General features: G+C 51.2%; 1 protein-coding gene across 30 annotated transcripts in view; it reads left to right on the top strand.

Annotated features, from left to right (window-relative positions):
- NFASC (neurofascin) overlaps window positions 1-16876 on the top strand; it is a 178887-nt gene that overhangs the window by 107825 nt on the left and 54186 nt on the right. For 19 of the 30 annotated variants that reach the window (XR_016022777.1, XR_012492907.2, XR_012492906.2 and 16 more), the window contains 6 exons: window positions 3316-3333; window positions 4095-4200; window positions 5773-5969; window positions 6398-6520; window positions 9010-9180; window positions 13602-13652. Coding sequence is in view for 26 of the 30 variants with exons in the window: in XM_019711408.3 (XP_019566967.2) it covers window positions 3316-3333; window positions 4095-4200; window positions 5773-5969; window positions 6398-6520; window positions 9010-9180; window positions 13602-13652 (666 nt within the window). In the remaining 4 variants the exon portion in view is untranslated. The remainder of the gene's footprint in view (window positions 1-3315; window positions 3334-4094; window positions 4201-5772; window positions 5970-6397; window positions 6521-9009; window positions 9181-13601; window positions 13653-16876) is intronic. The other 11 variants (XM_074322288.2, XM_019711425.3, XM_019711424.3 and 8 more) reach the window with 3 other exon arrangements.

Raw genomic sequence — 16876 nt, 5'->3', positions numbered from 1 at the left:
ATCTTATAGCTGGAAATGTGTATCTTCCGAGCAACATTTCCCAACCCCTCACCACCATTCTACTTGCTTTCTTTGAGTTTGACTTTTTCAGATTCCACTGTAAGTGAGATCACATAGTATTTGTCTTTCTCTGACTTATTTCACTTAGCATAATGCCCTCGAGGTCTATTCATGTTGTCGCAAGAGGCAGGAGAGATCTCTGTACCCCCACATCCAGTGCCACATTATTCACAATAGCCAAGACGTGGGAACAAGCTAAGATCAGGTGCTCTTATTAACTTTCCGTGTGTTGGCTGTGGGGGTGCGGGGTGGGGGTGGGGGTGGAGGCTCAGGCCAGAGGCTGCCCTGCCATTGTGCCCGTCTTTTTACTTGCCCCCTCAGGGGGCGTCATCTATGTCTTGAGGATGGGGCATTGCTTCTGCTCTGGGGAGTTTAAGTGCAGCAGCCTTCCTGGAACAGAGCCCTGGGCTGCTACACAATCCCTCATTGAAGCGCCCAGCCTCTGGCCCCCACCACTCTGCCAACTGAGTCACATGCATCCACTTCCCCCTCATCATCCCCAAGGAGAACAGCATGACCTTTGAAGAAAGCAAAGGGTCACCTCATCAACCAGAGAGGTTTGCCAAAAAGTGATTCTGCTGGCAACTGGTCCCTCTCTCCCCCTCCCCACATCAAGAGACTCAGCATTTTTGTCCTAGGAACTCGCAGAGTTGGACAGTGGTGTGGGAGAAACACTCACACACACACACTCACACACACACACAGTCACACACACTCACACTCACACACACACACACACTCACACTCACTCCATCCTCTGAGGAATGAGTGCCAGAGGGCACAGATGTCAGAGCCAGGGAAAGAAGAGGTGCGTGAATAAAGAAGACTGGGCAGCATCTGCCTTAACGCCTGCAGAGCCCGTTAGAAAAGTTTCCTCCCCCTTGGAAGCCCAAAGAGCAAGTGTATTCTCCACTCTACGTTATCATCCAGCAAGTTCCATAGAAAGAGAGAAAGGCAGGTGGTATGACACGGAGTGGGGAGTAGAGGGTCACAGACTAGATGGGTCACCTTGTCCCTCAGCAGGAGATCCCCACTGTCTTCTCCCAATGTCAGCTTGTCTTCTGGGTTGATTGTGTCCCTGTAATAAATTCCTCGGTAGCATAATAGTGGCTGCAGATGTCATTACCTCATTAGTAGATTCTCAGTAGGCCCCTGGCCTGGCTTCAGTGTGGGGGATAGTACCCAGCCAGCTGTAGCTGCTCAGAGTCGCCACTCCCCCAAGTTCTCCCCTCTTACTCACTTTTGCCCAAAATGCCACGGCCAACAGAGTGCTGAGTCCCTACCTAGCCAATTTCCCTCTCTGGCCAAGGATGGATTTGTAAAAAGACCTTTGGACCAGGCAGCAGAAGAGCTGGTTCTCATTCCAGTTCTACCACAGACTTCCTATGTGACCTTGACCAAGTGACTTCCCTTCTTTGGATTTCAGGTGCCCTGGACAATGTCTAGGGCTCTTTCCATCAAACCAGCTTTGATTCTATATCAGAGGCTTGAAGCCCATGTGGGCAAAGTAGAGCCTTTGTCAGGCTTCCCATCGAGGGCAAGGCCAGAGACCTCGGCTGTATGAAAGGACCCAGGAGACACCAACTGTCTCTTGAGATGAAAAACCAGGGATGTAGGCTGTAGTCAAAAGCAGTGGGTCAAGTGACAGCCCTGCTTCTCCTGAAAGTGGCCCCTTCTCCCCACCTCCCCCATCCCCCTGTAGCAGAATGTACCATCTAAAACCAACCACACTGCTTTCAGTCTTTCCAGAAAATCATATATGGGTGAAGGTGCTATAGTGGGGAGCTCTGTGCTCAGAAACCATAGACTTCTGCTTTGCCCCTAGACCTTTCATTCCTTTTTGTTTCCTGCCAAGGGCACCAGGCAAGTGGTAAAGCAGACAAAATTTCTCTCTGTGCCCCAGCAGGCTTTATAGAAAGAACTATTCTGAACCTTTTTGTGGGTCTTACTCTTAAGATTTCTTTCACTTACTGACAGCGTGTTTAGTAGGACACTCATTTCCTGCCACCCTCCACCTCCCCTCTCTGTCTTCTCTCTTCTGTGATTCTTCCCACATCATTTGGCCCTGTCTTAACTCTGCCTTCTCCAGACTGCCCCCTCGCTCATCCCTAAACTCCTGTCCCACGTCTCACTACAGTCAAGTCAGAAAGCTTCCAAGTCACCAGGGCTCACCAGCAGCCTCTTCTTCCCCCAGGAAGCGCTCACTCTGAGAAAGTCGTCCCTCGACACCAGCACAGTATCTGACGTCTGCATCAGCCTGAACTAAGGATGACACATTGTTTTCTGATGTGACCATAAGGAAAAGACCTCTTTAAAAGTTATAGCAACACATGTTCTCAACCAGTACCTCCTCCCCACAGAGCACATACCGTCTAAAACCTTGTATTCAAAGCGTGGTCCACAGGCCGCCGGCATCCACATCCCCTGGCTGTGTGTCAGAAATGCAGCATCTGCTGAATCAGAACCTGCATTTTAACCAGACCCTCCAGGTGGTTCATATGCTTGTCAGAGTTTGAGACGCACACTCACCTGTCCATGGGCACGTGCACATCTCAGGTACAGGCTGGGAAGGTGTGTCCCATCTGCCCTCTTACCCCGTTTGTAAAAAGCATGGAAAAGAGCGGTGGTCTCTGCTTCATCCTGCAGTTCAGCAGTGGGATTTCCGTGGGGCAGTGTTCTTCTGCCATGAGCGGGACTGTGAAAATCCATCTGTCCCTAGAGTTTTAGAAAGGCGAAGATGGTGAGCTTTCATGTGTGAGAGAGAAGAAGGGGCACTAGAGGAGAGACCTGTGGACCTTGCTGGGACCTTGGGGCTTTGTCCTGTAGCAGTGGTGCAGATCCACCTGTTTCCAGCCTCACCCTGGTACCCTTGGCCAAGGAGCATCTAGAAGTGACAGGTGGCATCTTCAGAGCCCAGCCTCTTCTGAGCAGCATTGCCACTTTGTTTGGACTTACCTGGTAACGTCTTTATTTGGTCAGAAGCTGCTCTTTCTGCTCCACTACGTGGTTTGGTCTCCTAGGAGAGACGTTGCCTTCTCCATGAAGCCCTCGCTGGGTCCGTCTGCACTCCAGCTTGGCTCTTCCACGACCCCTGCAGCTGGGAGGAGGAGAGAGCCCTGCACAGTGCCCACCCCTAGCCCTCCTCGCCCCTCTCCCTGCATGCTGCGGTGTGAGGACACCTGGGCGATTGGTCGTGTGTGATAACTTACTGTCTTCTTTTCTCCTCTCACAATGCTAACCCATCGGAACTAACAGCAAGCATTCAAAATGAGCGTAAGTCCCGGGCGCCTCTCCACACTTGTGCCTCTGGGAGGTAGGAGGGCAGGAAGGAGGGATGAGAAAGGGCCAGGTGAGGGCACACGGAGGATTCTTGGCCTCCCCACCCTGCCTGCTGGGGTTTCCTGACACTAGAGCCCTGTAGTGAGTTACCTTACTTAGCTCACAGGAAGGACAGAGGCTCAGCCTATAGCTATACAGGCAGAGGAGCAGGTGGGTCAGAATCACCACTCAGGTGGCTGGCACGGGAGCCTGGGGGAGAACTTGAGCTCAGGACCGAGAGGAAGGGGCTACTCTTTGGCCTGCAGATGAGTCCCTGGGACGTTCTCTGGGGACTAAAGCCTCTTTCAGCTCCTTCCTCACCAGTTTGGCCATCTGTTGACCTTCTAGGACTCGGAACGATCACAGCTCTTTAGTTCTAAAAATCTAGCTGCTTTTTGTTCCTTTATTCATTCTGCAAACATTTATCAAGAATATTGTGCCCAAGGCATTATACTAAGCATTGGACATAGAATGGGTCAAACAGAAGCCGGGCCTTCAGTTTCTCATGGGGATACTGTGAGATCTTAGAGGGATTCGCCACGTGCTTGGTCTGTGACGTGCACCCTTCCCTGCAGTCTAGGATGGGACACTATCCACCGCCTCCCTGCCTGATTGTCTGTGTGGCTCCCGAAGCTCTTAAACATCAGCTGTTCCCTAAGCCAGGGACCCGGGCAGGTCCCTGCAGCCCTGACCACCTACTATTTGCCCTGTTGCAGTGTCCCAGCCCCCGACCATCACCAAGCAGTCAGTGAAGGACCATATCGTGGATCCTCGAGACAACATCTTGATTGAGTGTGAAGCGAAGGGGAACCCTGCCCCCAGGTGAGTGAACTGGTAGGGAAATCCAAGCTGGGTTGACGGACAGAAAGGGGCCTGCAAAGAGGGCATTTAAACCCCCCCGATGATGGTTGCAGCAGCTGAGAAACTAAATTTATCCATTCCAAAAATCTCCATTAAGCCCCCACTAGGTAGAAAGTACAACTTGGATAACTAGGAAATTTAGCTCATGAGGAAACTGGGGGCCAGAAAACTTAAGTGGCTTAAGGTCACACTGAAAAGCCAGGACTGATATAAAGTTCCCTGACTTTCAAAATAACATTCTTTCCACTGCCTTATGTTCCCGTCAGCCCCCTCGGGCTTAGTTTATAGGAAGTCCCTCTCCCTAGCTAACTTGAGTCTTTCATCTGAGCTCGTCTCTGCTTGTTTCTGTACACTCAGCATCACATGAGGTATCAGTCCAGACAAGTTGAAAGCCTGCTGTGTGCCAAGCTCTGTGTTAGAATTGTTCCTCACACTGTCTTGTCCAACGACCTCACTGCCGTTCGGGGAAGGACCTATGTCCTTGTGAAGTGAAAGTGAAATGGAAGCACAGAGATACTAAGTACCTTTTCCAAGGTCACTCAGCTTGAGAGTGGCAAAGCCTAGATTTAAACCCAGGCCTCTGACTCCCAGGCCAGGTTTGTTTATACTGAGTGGCAGGCGTTGGTGACGTGCAGATGGGACGCTATGCGACCCTCATCTTTAAAGCACCTTCCAGGCTGCAGCTTTCAGGAGCCTCGTGCCAGATTGAGATCCAGATGTGACAGAACCCTCACATGGTGGGGCGTGTTTCAGCAGGAGAAATGAGGCCAGGCAGAGCCTCAGGTGTGTGGCAGCCTTCTTCTGTCCCCGGTCCCCAGGTTTGCATGAGCTGGTATAACTCAGAGCTGTGAGCCTGGAACAAGCAGAGCCTCCGTCGCCCATGGTGGGAGAAGCAGGAATCACCCTGAAGGATCAGGCAGGCTATGGGTGACCTTGCTTCTGAGGGCTGTTTTATGAAGGCTGCTTTTTCCTTCAAAGCTGCCCCTCCTGGGCTATAATGTGTGGCCACTGCCTTCCAGTCTCCACCCACTGAGAAGGGGCACAGATAACCTGAACTGTTTCGCTCTGGCTTTAGAGTCCATGATCAAATAAGGAGGCAGGAGGAGCAGAGCCAGGTCCCTGACGCACGTGGGTCAGGTGAAATGTGAACTTGGGTTTGCATTCCTGGTTGGAGGTTGGCAATGCCCTGGCATGGAAGCAGCAGCTGACTCTCGATTTAAAATAATCAAAACCACTGCCTGCTCCTCCAAAGAACATACTCCCCAGGGACGACTTGGGTGTCTACCACTTAGAGCCATGACTGCCAGCCCTGGCTACCATCAGGGACCTGGCCCCGGAGAGTCACCTGGGGGAACTGGGGACGCTGCATTTTACAGGCTTCCCGGGTAGTTCTGCCCCTCAGCCAGGGCTGGGACCCACTGGCATGGAGATGGGGTTTGGGGACTGAGTCGAGGACTGGGGCCCTGAGATTCTCAGCGGGAGCCCGGAACCCACCCGTTACCCTGTTGCTCCACCCACCCCCATTGTCCACAGCTTCCACTGGACTCGCAACAGCAGGTTCTTCAATGTCGCCAAGGACCCCCGGGTGTCAATGCGGAGGCGGTCGGGGACCCTGGTGATTGACTTCCGCAGTGGCGGGCGGCCTGAGGAGTATGAGGGCGAATACCAGTGCTTTGCTCGCAACAAATTTGGCACGGCCTTGTCCAATAGGATCCGCCTGCAGGTGTCCAGTGAGTAGCGTGGGGCAGGGCTGACGTGGAGGGGAAGGCGTGGGCGGTCGGTGCAGAAGGGCCTCCCCTGCCTCTGGCCTGTTGGTGCTCTGGAGCCCTGCAAGGCCTGCTTGCTTTTCTGCCTCTGAGCTGGGACACACCCCCCTACTCAAAAAGATTCCTTGGAGAGGAAGTGTGAAACCAGAGTCTTGACCAGCTTCACTGGCCAGTCTGGGCACAGGAGGGAGGGAAGGAGAGGAACCTTGGAAGATGTGCATCCACTCAAAGGGCCTCTCTCACCTCCTTTAGATGCATGGGCCCTGTCCCTCCCTCCTGCCCCCTCACTCTCCAGCTCCCCTTCCCCTCCTCAGATTCCTCCCTCTAACCCCGCACCTTGCCCCAACTCAGGTCATCACCCCCATTTCATCCTCTTCTGTGTTTCTCTCCAGAATCTCCACTGTGGCCGAAGGAAAGTCTAGACCCCGTGGTGGTTCAAGAAGGCGCTCCCTTGACACTCCAGTGCAACCCCCCGCCCGGACTTCCGTCCCCCGTCATCTTCTGGATGAGCAGCTGTAAGTCTTAGGGGCCTGGTGTTCTGTGCCTATTTTAACCTTAGGGAAGGGGGTGGGTGTGTTGATGGGAGGCGCTTGCCCAAGGCGAGAAGACCTTGACTTGTGAGAAGCAGATCTGGCCACATGGCTGAGAACATAGGCTCTGTAGAGAGAGGTTGCTTGAGCTCATTTCCTAAAACTGGCTGTTATTAGCTGTGTGATCTTGAGCAAGGTGCTTAACGTCTCTGGGCCTGTTTCCTCCTCTAGAAAAATAGGGCTGATAATTGTCCGTATCTAATAGATTTATTGTAGGAATAAATAAGTCAATACATCTAACGTGCTTGTAACAGGGCCAGACACACAATAAGTGCTCAGTAATATTTGTGATGATGAAGAGCAGGAGAAAAGGGAAGAAGGAAGAAGAGGAGAAACTGTGTTTTTCAATAGACCAGTTGAAGGTGGGTTGACAGCAAGCCTCTTCTTTCAGTCCTTGGTGGGTCTGGATTCACTCTTCTTGTAGGACAGTCTGGAGGGATGTGGGAATGAGACTTTGGATAAATGATGGATGGGGAAGTAGGATGTTTGGAGCAGGGGATAGAGTGTCATCATTTGGAGCTTGACCTGGCTCAGTGTTAGAATGAGTCTCATTAACCGCTCTGGACCTCAGTTACTAAAGGTGGCCAGGGTCGGGGGAGCATCATGAAGGTGAATAGAGGACTGCTGTCTATCTGTGCATCTTCCTGGCTTTCCTTCCTCCCTCCACTTCTGCCTTCCCTTCCCCCTCCTTCCATAGACGCATCCATCTGTCATCAACCTATAGATTATAGATCTCGTGCCTGCCTGCCTGCCTGCCTGCCTGCCTGTCATCCATTATTCTATCCGTTCCTGAATTCTTACCAGCCTACTTCCAAAAGAGGCTGCCTTGTCAGTGATGCAGCATTTGAGTTGTTTTGCAGAGTGCAGGGGGCTTTGTGCCCGATCGTCCCTCTCGTCCCTCATCACAGAGCACTCTGTGGGGAAGGCTGCCTGGCCACAGGCTGGGGTGTTGGTTTTTAGCTAACAGTTCAGACCCTCCTCTCTCATCCCCTGCATCACACTTGTCACCGGGTGTGTCCATCCTACCTCCTGAGCAGACCTCGTGACCCCCCTGCTCTTTCCATCCTCACTGACATCTCCCTAGCACAGGCCACCGTGAGCATTTCCCTGGGTTGAAATAATTATCCATAACTGGCCTCCCTGGTCTTTCTAAAAACATAATGTGACAGTTTCACTCATACGCTCAAAGCCCTCCATTGGCTCCTTCATCATCTCAGACAAAGACTGGACTCCTTTCCTTGGCACACAGTTCCCTTCCTGATCTGGTCCCCTCTGCCTCTCCAGTCCTTCCCCCGTTCCCCCCGACCCCCCAACTCCCTACCCAGGCACTGTCGCCTTTAGCACACTGTTCCTGCTGCTTAGAACCCTCTTAGCTCCTGTCGCTTCTGCCTGGTAAATGTCACGCAGCCTTCAAGCCACACTCAAGGCCTGTAGAATGGACTGGCTGCTCCTCAGTTCATCCCCTTCTTACCTGGCCTTCCCGCTCCCCGCAGTGCGCTGCAATTATTGATTTATCCACTGTCTCCTCTAGACTGCAGACTGTTTGAGGGCAGGGTGCTGTCTTACTCCTGTCTCTTCCACCAGTACCTAGCATAGTACCTGCACATAGTAGGCCTACAGGAAATCTTTGATAAATGATTTCAGCAACTGACCAGCCCATCTTTGGAAAGTTGACATCATTAACTTTGTGCTTTAAGAAATGGTGACTTAGAAAACACCCGGGGATAGGAAGGAGTTCACTATGAGTAGTCAACCCCAGAAGTGTACTTTTACAAACCAGATAGCCGGGAAAGCTGGCCATTTGAGTTTACATAAAATACAGTGCTTGAAAAAATATAGATAATGCATTCAGCATTCAGCCACTCCTATGATCTCATTAATTCTAAAAAGTACACACTCTTACTTTTCGCATCTCTAAAATTGGAAGGCATCCTGAAATGGATGGTGTGCATCACCGATTGGTATGCATCTTAAAATTATAACTGTAATGACTTTTTCTTCCTGGGGGGTAGGGGCTAGAAAATAAAACAGGTGAATTTGCCTCTTGATTTGGAAGCATCTGAAGGGTCATGCCCCCTCCCTCTGGCCTTGGGGCCGGTCAGATCTTCTGTGGCATGAACAGGAGATAGAAAAATAGGGTCACAGAGCATGGGCGTGATGAGCAGGCAGGTCTGAATCTAAATCCTACTCTCCCCTCATTGCTTTTGTAACCAGAAGAGTTAAGTCCTCTGCTTTCTTATCTGTAAAATGGGAATAAGCCCACTTCAGAGTTGAGTGTGAAATAGACCAAATAATGGGGCACTCCTGGCCCCACCGGCCCTCCCTCTGTAGGTGGTCACTCACCAGAAACTTCATGATAATTATTACTGTTACCATTACTGCTAACCTCCCAGTGTACCTCTGCTTCCTTCCAGCCATGGAACCCATCACGCAGAATAAGCGGGTGTCCCAGGGCCATAACGGAGACCTCTATTTCTCTAATGTGATGGTGCAGGACATGCAGACCGACTACAGCTGCAATGCCCGCTTCCACTTTACCCACACCATCCAGCAGAAGAACCCGTTCACCCTCAAGGTCCTCACCAGTAAGTTCAGGCCCCTGCCTGGGGCTGGGGCGGGGGCGGCACCACGTAGCCTGAGCAGCCCCTGGTGCTGGGTCTGGGGAGCGCCTTGTCCGAGGCCGACCTAGGAATCCTTCCAGCTCATTGTGCCTGGGCTGCTTTCACGTCCGTAAACCACATCTCCTTCTTCTTTGCCTTGAGTTGAACTTAGCCGTGCTCTAACCCAGTGCTTCTGAGACGTTGGTGGGAATCAGAACCACCTGGTGAACTTGGCACCCTCCTCGGGCCCAGCTATCCCACCCCTTTTTCTTCATGAGCGCCCAGGGGGTTTGGACGCTCTGGAATTTGAGAAGCCCTGCTTTAAATGGTCATCCGGTATCCCTCTCCTAGTATACTCAGCTCGATTGCTTCTTTTATTTCTAGTCATTGTTTAGTTATCTTTATTTCTAGAGTAAATCCACAGAATGGAATATTCAAATTAGTAGGTACACCTACATGAATTGTATTTGATTCTGTGATACGTGTATGTGCTGGACCATATGGAATCGCTGTGTTTGCAAGTTGCAGGTCTATGTTTAGTTTTGTTTTTGTTTTTATTCCCTGATTTTGTTTAACGGGTACCAAAGCAAGTCAGCATTTCCTGCCCCATTATAGTGTTGGTGGCCTTCCATAAAGGGGAGAGAAAAGCCAGTCAGTTCAGAGACACACTTCTTGCCAGGGAACCACTGGCTGGGAGCGTTGGCTGCGGAGTCCTCAGCCTGCCCCGGACATTGACAGTGGCTGTGTTGGTTTACTCCATGGATTTGTAAGTGCCTTCCATAGAAGAGCCCCCCTCCCCAGAGACCATAATCTGTCTGACTCAGCCGTGAATTATGTTTTCAATACTGTGGAAAGTGGCAATTGTGGAAGAGGCCAGGCAGGGGTCACCACATGGGTGTTGGCAGTTTCCACAAGTCGGAGAAAAGAGGTTGAACCCTGGCTTCTTGGAACCCACATGCAAGTGGCTGACGACACCTCCTTGGAGGATGTGGGAGGCCAGGGGGAGGCTGGGATGAACTCCTCGCTCAGGACAAGTGGGGCCTGACCCCCTAATGTCCTCTCCTTCCCTCACCAGTCCCTGCGCATGATGGAAGCAGGCGGCTGAGAGTCAGCCCAGCTCCACTCTGCTTCCGTCAGGGCACCGAGTTGGAGCCATAAGGAGCAGTTTCTTTTCGTTCCCTTTTCCCTGCTGTGGGTACTTTTTTCCTTTCTCTTCTTTTTCTTCCCTTTTTCACTTCCTCCCCCTCCCTCTTTCTTTCCCCCACTCTCATCTTCTCCCTCTGAGCCCGTTTTACCCACCTCTAATCCTCCCTCTCCTGCCTTTGCAGGTCCCCACACACTGTTTTGAGCTCCCCGTAATTTAATAGCTATCAGGACGGCCAGAAAGCCAGGGACAAGGCCTGGCAGGGTCACCCAGCGTCAGTCTGCTTGCTGCCCCCGCCTGGCTTTCTTATTCCAGACCCCAGCCCAGACAGGAGCCCTGAAGAAGAAAGTTGGCTTGTCTGAAGTGTCTCCTAGTGCAAGGCAGGGGGGACTGCCTGCCAGCTGGCCGAGCTGGGAAGGACAGTGTGGTCTGCCCAGGACCTCAGAGTGGCCTCCACAGCAGGACAAGGCTGGCAGCACTGGGCAGTGGGAGGGGCAGGAATGTGAAGAGCAAGATGCTCACTGAGCTGATCCCTGGATGGTCTGCAGTGCCCTCACCTGGATCCCTTTCTCCCTACCCAGGAGATGCTTGAAGGCAGCCTGCCATTTGGGGACTGAGGCAGGTGACGGTCTGCGGTCCTGGGCAGAGGCCGCCACTGTCACACAGGGTAGAGGCAGGGAGATGGAGGTGGTAAAGAGCCTTCCTCTGTGTAATTAAGCAGTTAGAGATTTCAGCCACATTTAGAGGTTGGACTTTACAAAAATATTCTTTTCTCTGAGGTAAGGGACGTTTGTTACTGCTTCGTTTCTGGGTCCCCTACTCCACTGAAAACTCTCAAACGCTGAAAATCCCCCAAGTGCTGGGAACAGAACCCTGTCAGCTTCCTGGGGTCTCCCAGGGGCAGCTGTGGCCGGAACAAGTTCTGGGCATCCCTACCAGCCCAGATTGGGTACAGTTGCTTAAAATAGCACAGTGGAGCTCGCTCCGCTTCCTGCCTGGAAAGGACACAGGCTTTTTCTTGTACCTTTTGAACCAGGTCTGGGGGTGGACAGCAAAACAGCCAATTGGGACGGCTTCAGAGACGGTTCTCACCAGGGGTTTCTGTCACAGTTTGCTCATGGGGAAGAAATAAATCTCATCACAGCCGATTTTGCATTACCTACAATAAAGGAAGGGGAGAAATGTATCCAATGCAAAATACTGGGCAATCTAAAATCACTTTTAAATTTGTTCTGGGATGTAGTGAAAGACAGACAGGCTAACAAAGACGTGCCTGTCCCTTTGCCCACATGAGGATAGGTTCCAGTCCGTCCCGGTGCCTCTGCCACCCGAGAGGCAGCAGTGGTGAGGGAGGAGGGTTCTCTGTGAGGCAGACAAGGAACACTAACCCTGCTTCCTTCTAATGTCCACGGTCTAAGTGATGCTCTTAGAGGAGTCAGAGGGCTCCCTGAAGTTCTCAGATGTGCTCCAGAATCCACAAACTGGGGTCCAGTCCGAACTTGGGTCACTTCTCTGGAAAGAGATAGGTTCTATTTCACCTGGTGGCGTGGGAGCATGAAACAAGGCCCTGTCATCTGTGCGTGTCCCTAGGAGAGGAAGTGACCTGAATCCAGCACTTTGCCACTCTGCCTCTTCATCGCCTTGCAGGTCAGTTCCCACCCTTAGCTCCAGATAAACCCAAGCTGACTTCCCAAACACAGGGACGTCTTATCACAAACGCCATCTGGAGGGGAAAGTTCTGGATGCTGAAAATCCTCCTCCTGAGTGTCAGGCAGGTTTGGGATGCAGCACGATGGGGTCTCAGACAGGAGCTTCATGGCCTCGCCAGCAGTTGTAACAGGATCTGAGCTGTCTTCAAATATGCAAATGCTCTGGCACAGCACCTCTCTTCTCTCAGGAGTTGGACGTGTCCTGGGCTTCTCAGGGCTGTCTGCTTGGCTTCCAGTCAGCTACTCCACCCCCCACTTTCTGTGGGTACCGTCAAAACTGGAACCCAGCTGGAAGTGGACGATAGTAGAAGAGTGGAAAGCTACCTAAGGAGGTTGGCATGCTTATGTGCCCCGTTTCAAAATGTCTTTCTCTCTGTGGGTTAAATGCCCCGGGGTTTTCATTACCTCAGGTTGGAACCGAGACCACACCACTGGTCTTGCTCCTAAGGTAATATCTTTACCCCAAGACAGTCCAGAGCGTTCTGAATCTCCAGCTTAGTCAGCAGGCCTTTCTCAGTCCAAAATGTAGAACTCACAGTGCTTGTGTTGCATGCCCTCCCCTCTCCCTCGCTCCCCCTCTCCCCCTCTCCCCCCCCTCTCTCTCACTCTCCCTCGCTCCCCCTCTCCCCCTCTCCCCCCCTCTCTCTCTCCCTCTCCCCCTCTCCCCCTCTCCTTTTCCCTCCTCCACCTCCCCCCTCTCCCCCTCTCCCCTTCTCCCTGTCCACTCCCTCGTGGCCCTACTCCCCCTCTCCGTCTGTCTTCCTCTCTCCCTTTCTCTCTCTCTCCCTCTTCCTGTCTCCCCCACCCCCTCCTTCCCAGGCTCCCTTTATAATCCTAAAATCTGAACCTCAACCTAGCTCTCCCCACCGACCTGGACTGCTTCTGGTCTCCTAAGAAGGAGGCCTTTCTGCCAACAGACACATCTGGGAGGCCAGAGTGTGCCCACTGGTCAGGTTGGGGGATGCTTTGCCGGCCAGCACAGATTTTTGGGCATTGCCAAGGGTCCCTCTGTCCCACTGTGCTGATGAACTGTTTCTCTTGGACGCCTTCTCTCATTTACCTCCCGCCCTTTGCCACTTAGCCTCTGCTCAGGTAGGACTTGGCTCTTTCCCCAGGGCTCACTAACGCTTTCTCTTTAGCTGCCCCAAGAACTGGCCTGATCCAGAGACCTGGGAACTGAGGATATTGATGGGCAGAAGGTGTTCAAAAGATTTCTACGGAATACCGCTAATCCTCATCTCATATTAGAAAAAAACGATAGGACCAAGCAATTAAGCGTCAAGCCTAATATTTTAATTAAAAAAGAAACTTATTTTATTATTGCCTTCTTTTGCAGGATTTAACCTTTTCTTCCCTTTTGGGCTGTTTTGTGTTGCTTGTTCTTCACCAAGCATATTTCCTTTCCAAATATGCCGTGCCTTTACTTTGCAAAAGACCACTGGTGCTCTCCCGGTTGTTTTTGTGGCTTTGCGTTTCTGTTTGTTCTCTCCCCGTTATGCCTCCATGACCTTTCCGTGGCCTCCTGTTTGCTCACCCTCTTTTGTTTATTGCAGACCACCCCTATAATGACTCGTCTTTAAGAAACCACCCTGACATGTACAGTGGTGAGTCGCTGTGGTAACCTTGGGAGTAACCTTGCCTGTCCTAACCCATTTGCCTAACTTGACTGATACCATGTCATTATCTCGTGCTGGGTGGCAGGTCTGACATTTGGCCAGGCCAGGGTGCCACGGTGCCACGTCCAGAAAGCTGCTCAGCAGGAAGACAGTGGCCAGTCTGGGAGTTTGAGGTGGCTCATGTGGTGGTGTGTTCGCCTCATACTTGCAGGCCTCCACTTGCTAAATTCTGGACACGTTGGTCAAACCAGGGTAGGACTTCAAAAGGGCTTCAGTAGAAACTTAGGAATCCGTGGCAGGTGGATGGAAAATATCTGAGGACAGGTGAGTGCCCACAGTGAGGAGAAAACAGGAAGTCTTCGTATTAGTGGACTAAACAGCATAGAAAGCTTTGTAGTGCATGTTTAGTTAACTCTTAAGTGTCTAGATGTGAATTGCCTTCTCTGCAGTCTGGCCATAGCTACTGGGGGTATCATGTCAGATCCCTTGTCTCTTTAAAATGCATCCGGGAAATAGAGCAAGAGTCTACTCTGAGCTCTCTTTCAAGGTGAGTGTAAATGAAGCTGGACTGTCCATTGTGCTCTGTCATTTGGGCCTCATCTCTCCGCTGGGAGTCCATGCCCAGTGCTCACCAGTCCACACATTTGCAAGTCATGGCACAGTTTCCATAAACTATATTTCTAACTCATCATACAATTGGTTGCTCAAGCTTATTACGGAGTAATTGGCTATTTCCACACCTGAGTTACCCCCACCATGGCTATGAATGTCTTGTTTTCCCTGAGCAGCCAGAGGAATCATCATTTCCTGGCTCTGGTGAGGCAGCTGGCCCTCATCATCAGTTATGCCTCAGAAGCCAAGGCTGCAGGTCCCCAGGGGGGTCATTGTGAGCTCAAGTAGATAGGAAGTGTCTGAATTGTGATGTGCTAATATAAACAATGATTGGTGTCTGCAGTGGGGGATGGGCAGAGGGAATGAGAGCCAAGGAGAGAGGCGAAGGCTCTAACTTGGCACCAAACAGCTAGAGCCACACTGAGATCCTGCCAAAGAGATGTACTGCCTGAGGAAGCAGAGGACCTTTGTTGGATTCTGGGCATTGTTTGTTTTTCAAAATAATGGGGCCAACCACCATAGTGTCAAGAGCCGCAGAGCACTGGTATGGAATGTGCCTATGCAGAGAACTGGATAAGAAAAAAGTTCCAACTACTGCATGAGAGAATTGGGTTACACAGAAGAGATTTCCTGGCAGTGGAAGCTATCAAGTGTTTCTAGACAAAGTTCTTTTCTCATCTTCTGGGATTGTTGGTCCAGCCATTCCTAGAGCCAAAGAGGTGGATGAGATCCCAGGGATCCAGCCTATGAGTTCTCAGTTCTGAGAACTGAAAGCAGCAAATGGAGGATCCAGCTGCCCATAAAAGCTGTTTTTTCCAAAGGTTTTTGGACACATCTGATTCACTGAACTTGCTTCTGTTAACACGCAACACTTCACAGAGGGGAGAAACTGAGGTTTTCCGCAGTCTTGACCATTCCTCTTGCAGGAGACAATTGAGGCATTTTTCACTGGCCCTTTGTAAGCTGAGGTGGTTGAGGCGATGTCATCGCCTGATGTCACTGTGCTCACCAGATTCCTCAGGGAACCCGTGAGCCTACTCTTGAGCCACAGCTGTGAGAGCAGGAGAGAAAAGATTGTCCTTCGGCTAAAGGTCAGATGGGGCCACAGGGGGAAGCTCTTCCTGAATCCACATGAATATGAGCTTTGGCACCTGGGTTCTAAGTTTGATCGGGTGTTGGGTCTGACCTCAGCCCTGAAAATCAGGGAGAGTAAGAGAAGCATCGTCAGGCTGGACAGGTTCTTCAGGGATCCCCGCTTCCTGGTAAGAGGGAGGCTGTCCAATGACACCCTAGGAAACAGTCATCTTCCACCGCTTGGAGTCTCTTAGAGTCTCATATAGTGATACCTTTGTCTCACAGATTCCTCCTGGGTCTGCTTCTACAGGGAAAGAAACTGGGAGCAGTGACTGTGTTATCCTTCATAAGTTTTCATGTAAATCCCTCCTGCTGGAGCTGACCACATCTCCTCACAACCTCCCCTTTGGGTCCAGCCTTCTTGTCCCATAAAGATACCATGTGTCACTCTGACTCCCCTTCAAGCTTTCCATGGCCTTAAGAATTCGGTTGAGATTCCTTTGCAGCCTCTTAGTTCGCCATCCAGCTTCTGTTTCTCCAGCTTGGGCCTGAGTTTATTTAATAGCCACCGAGGAGAGATGAAATCTTATCTGAGACATTGAGAACAATATTTGAGGAAAACATAGTGGAAGAGTTTCACCACCGCAGCTCACTTTAAACAAAAATATCTATCTCCTTCAGTTTTTTTGCCTTTGGATTTTGGTTTTCTTTGGTTTGAGCGAGAAAGATTCCCAAAGCTAACTGTCAGAAGTCGGACAACTGGTCTATCCGTCCTTAAAGAGAGGCAATGTAGATGTTAGAGCACATGCTTCGGCTCTAAATGGTCCAGAATCCAAAACACAGCTGCTTGTGACATTAGCAAATCTGTTGACTTCACTGAGCCTGTTTCCTCTACTGAAAATGGGGGTGGTACCCCCAGGTTTGTTCTGAGGATTAAACATGGCAATGATGCAGATAGAGCTGCTAGCACAGTGGTTGGCCCATAATGACTGCTCACCAAGTGGCTGCCCCGTTGTTACCTCTGACTTCTAAAATGTTCTTCCGTATGTTTTCGGACTTTGGCTTGTTTCCCAGTCGTGTCTCCCCTTTTGGGATAATTCTGTGGTTGCTAGCCCACACCCTACATATGAAGTCCTGCTATAACCTTTCTATAGTCACAGCTGCATTCAGGGCACCCACAGCGGGACTCTGCTCACTGCTCCTCCTTCCCGTACTTAATGCTTTGCTGGTCGTGTGTGTGCTTGCGGTGCTGCATGCTATCGTGTGAATTAAATGTCCACAGGGTCACAGATTGGTTTCTGCAGCTTGTGTCCCTGCAGGAAGGAGTATGCCAACGGAATTGGGACCTCTTCCACATAATCCCAGGGTTCCCGGCTCTCAAAACATTTACCAGCCTGACATCAGAGGTTCCTGCCCAAAGTCTCCTTCTCCTCATGGTGCCCTTGACCTTGTGTTGTTTGGCTGTTTTGGGGATTCTAAGATGATGGGTGGGAGGAAGCTGCTGTTTTGGTATCAGCTTCCTTGGT

The sequence above is a fragment of the Rhinolophus sinicus genome, chromosome 11, assembly GCF_057876585.1.
Source record: "Rhinolophus sinicus isolate RSI-liver-muscle chromosome 11, RSI-T2T, whole genome shotgun sequence".
Classification (NCBI taxonomy): Eukaryota; Metazoa; Chordata; class Mammalia; order Chiroptera; family Rhinolophidae; genus Rhinolophus; species Rhinolophus sinicus.
Note: the sequence above shows the minus strand (reverse complement) of the source record. Positions and strands in the feature narration are given on the sequence as shown.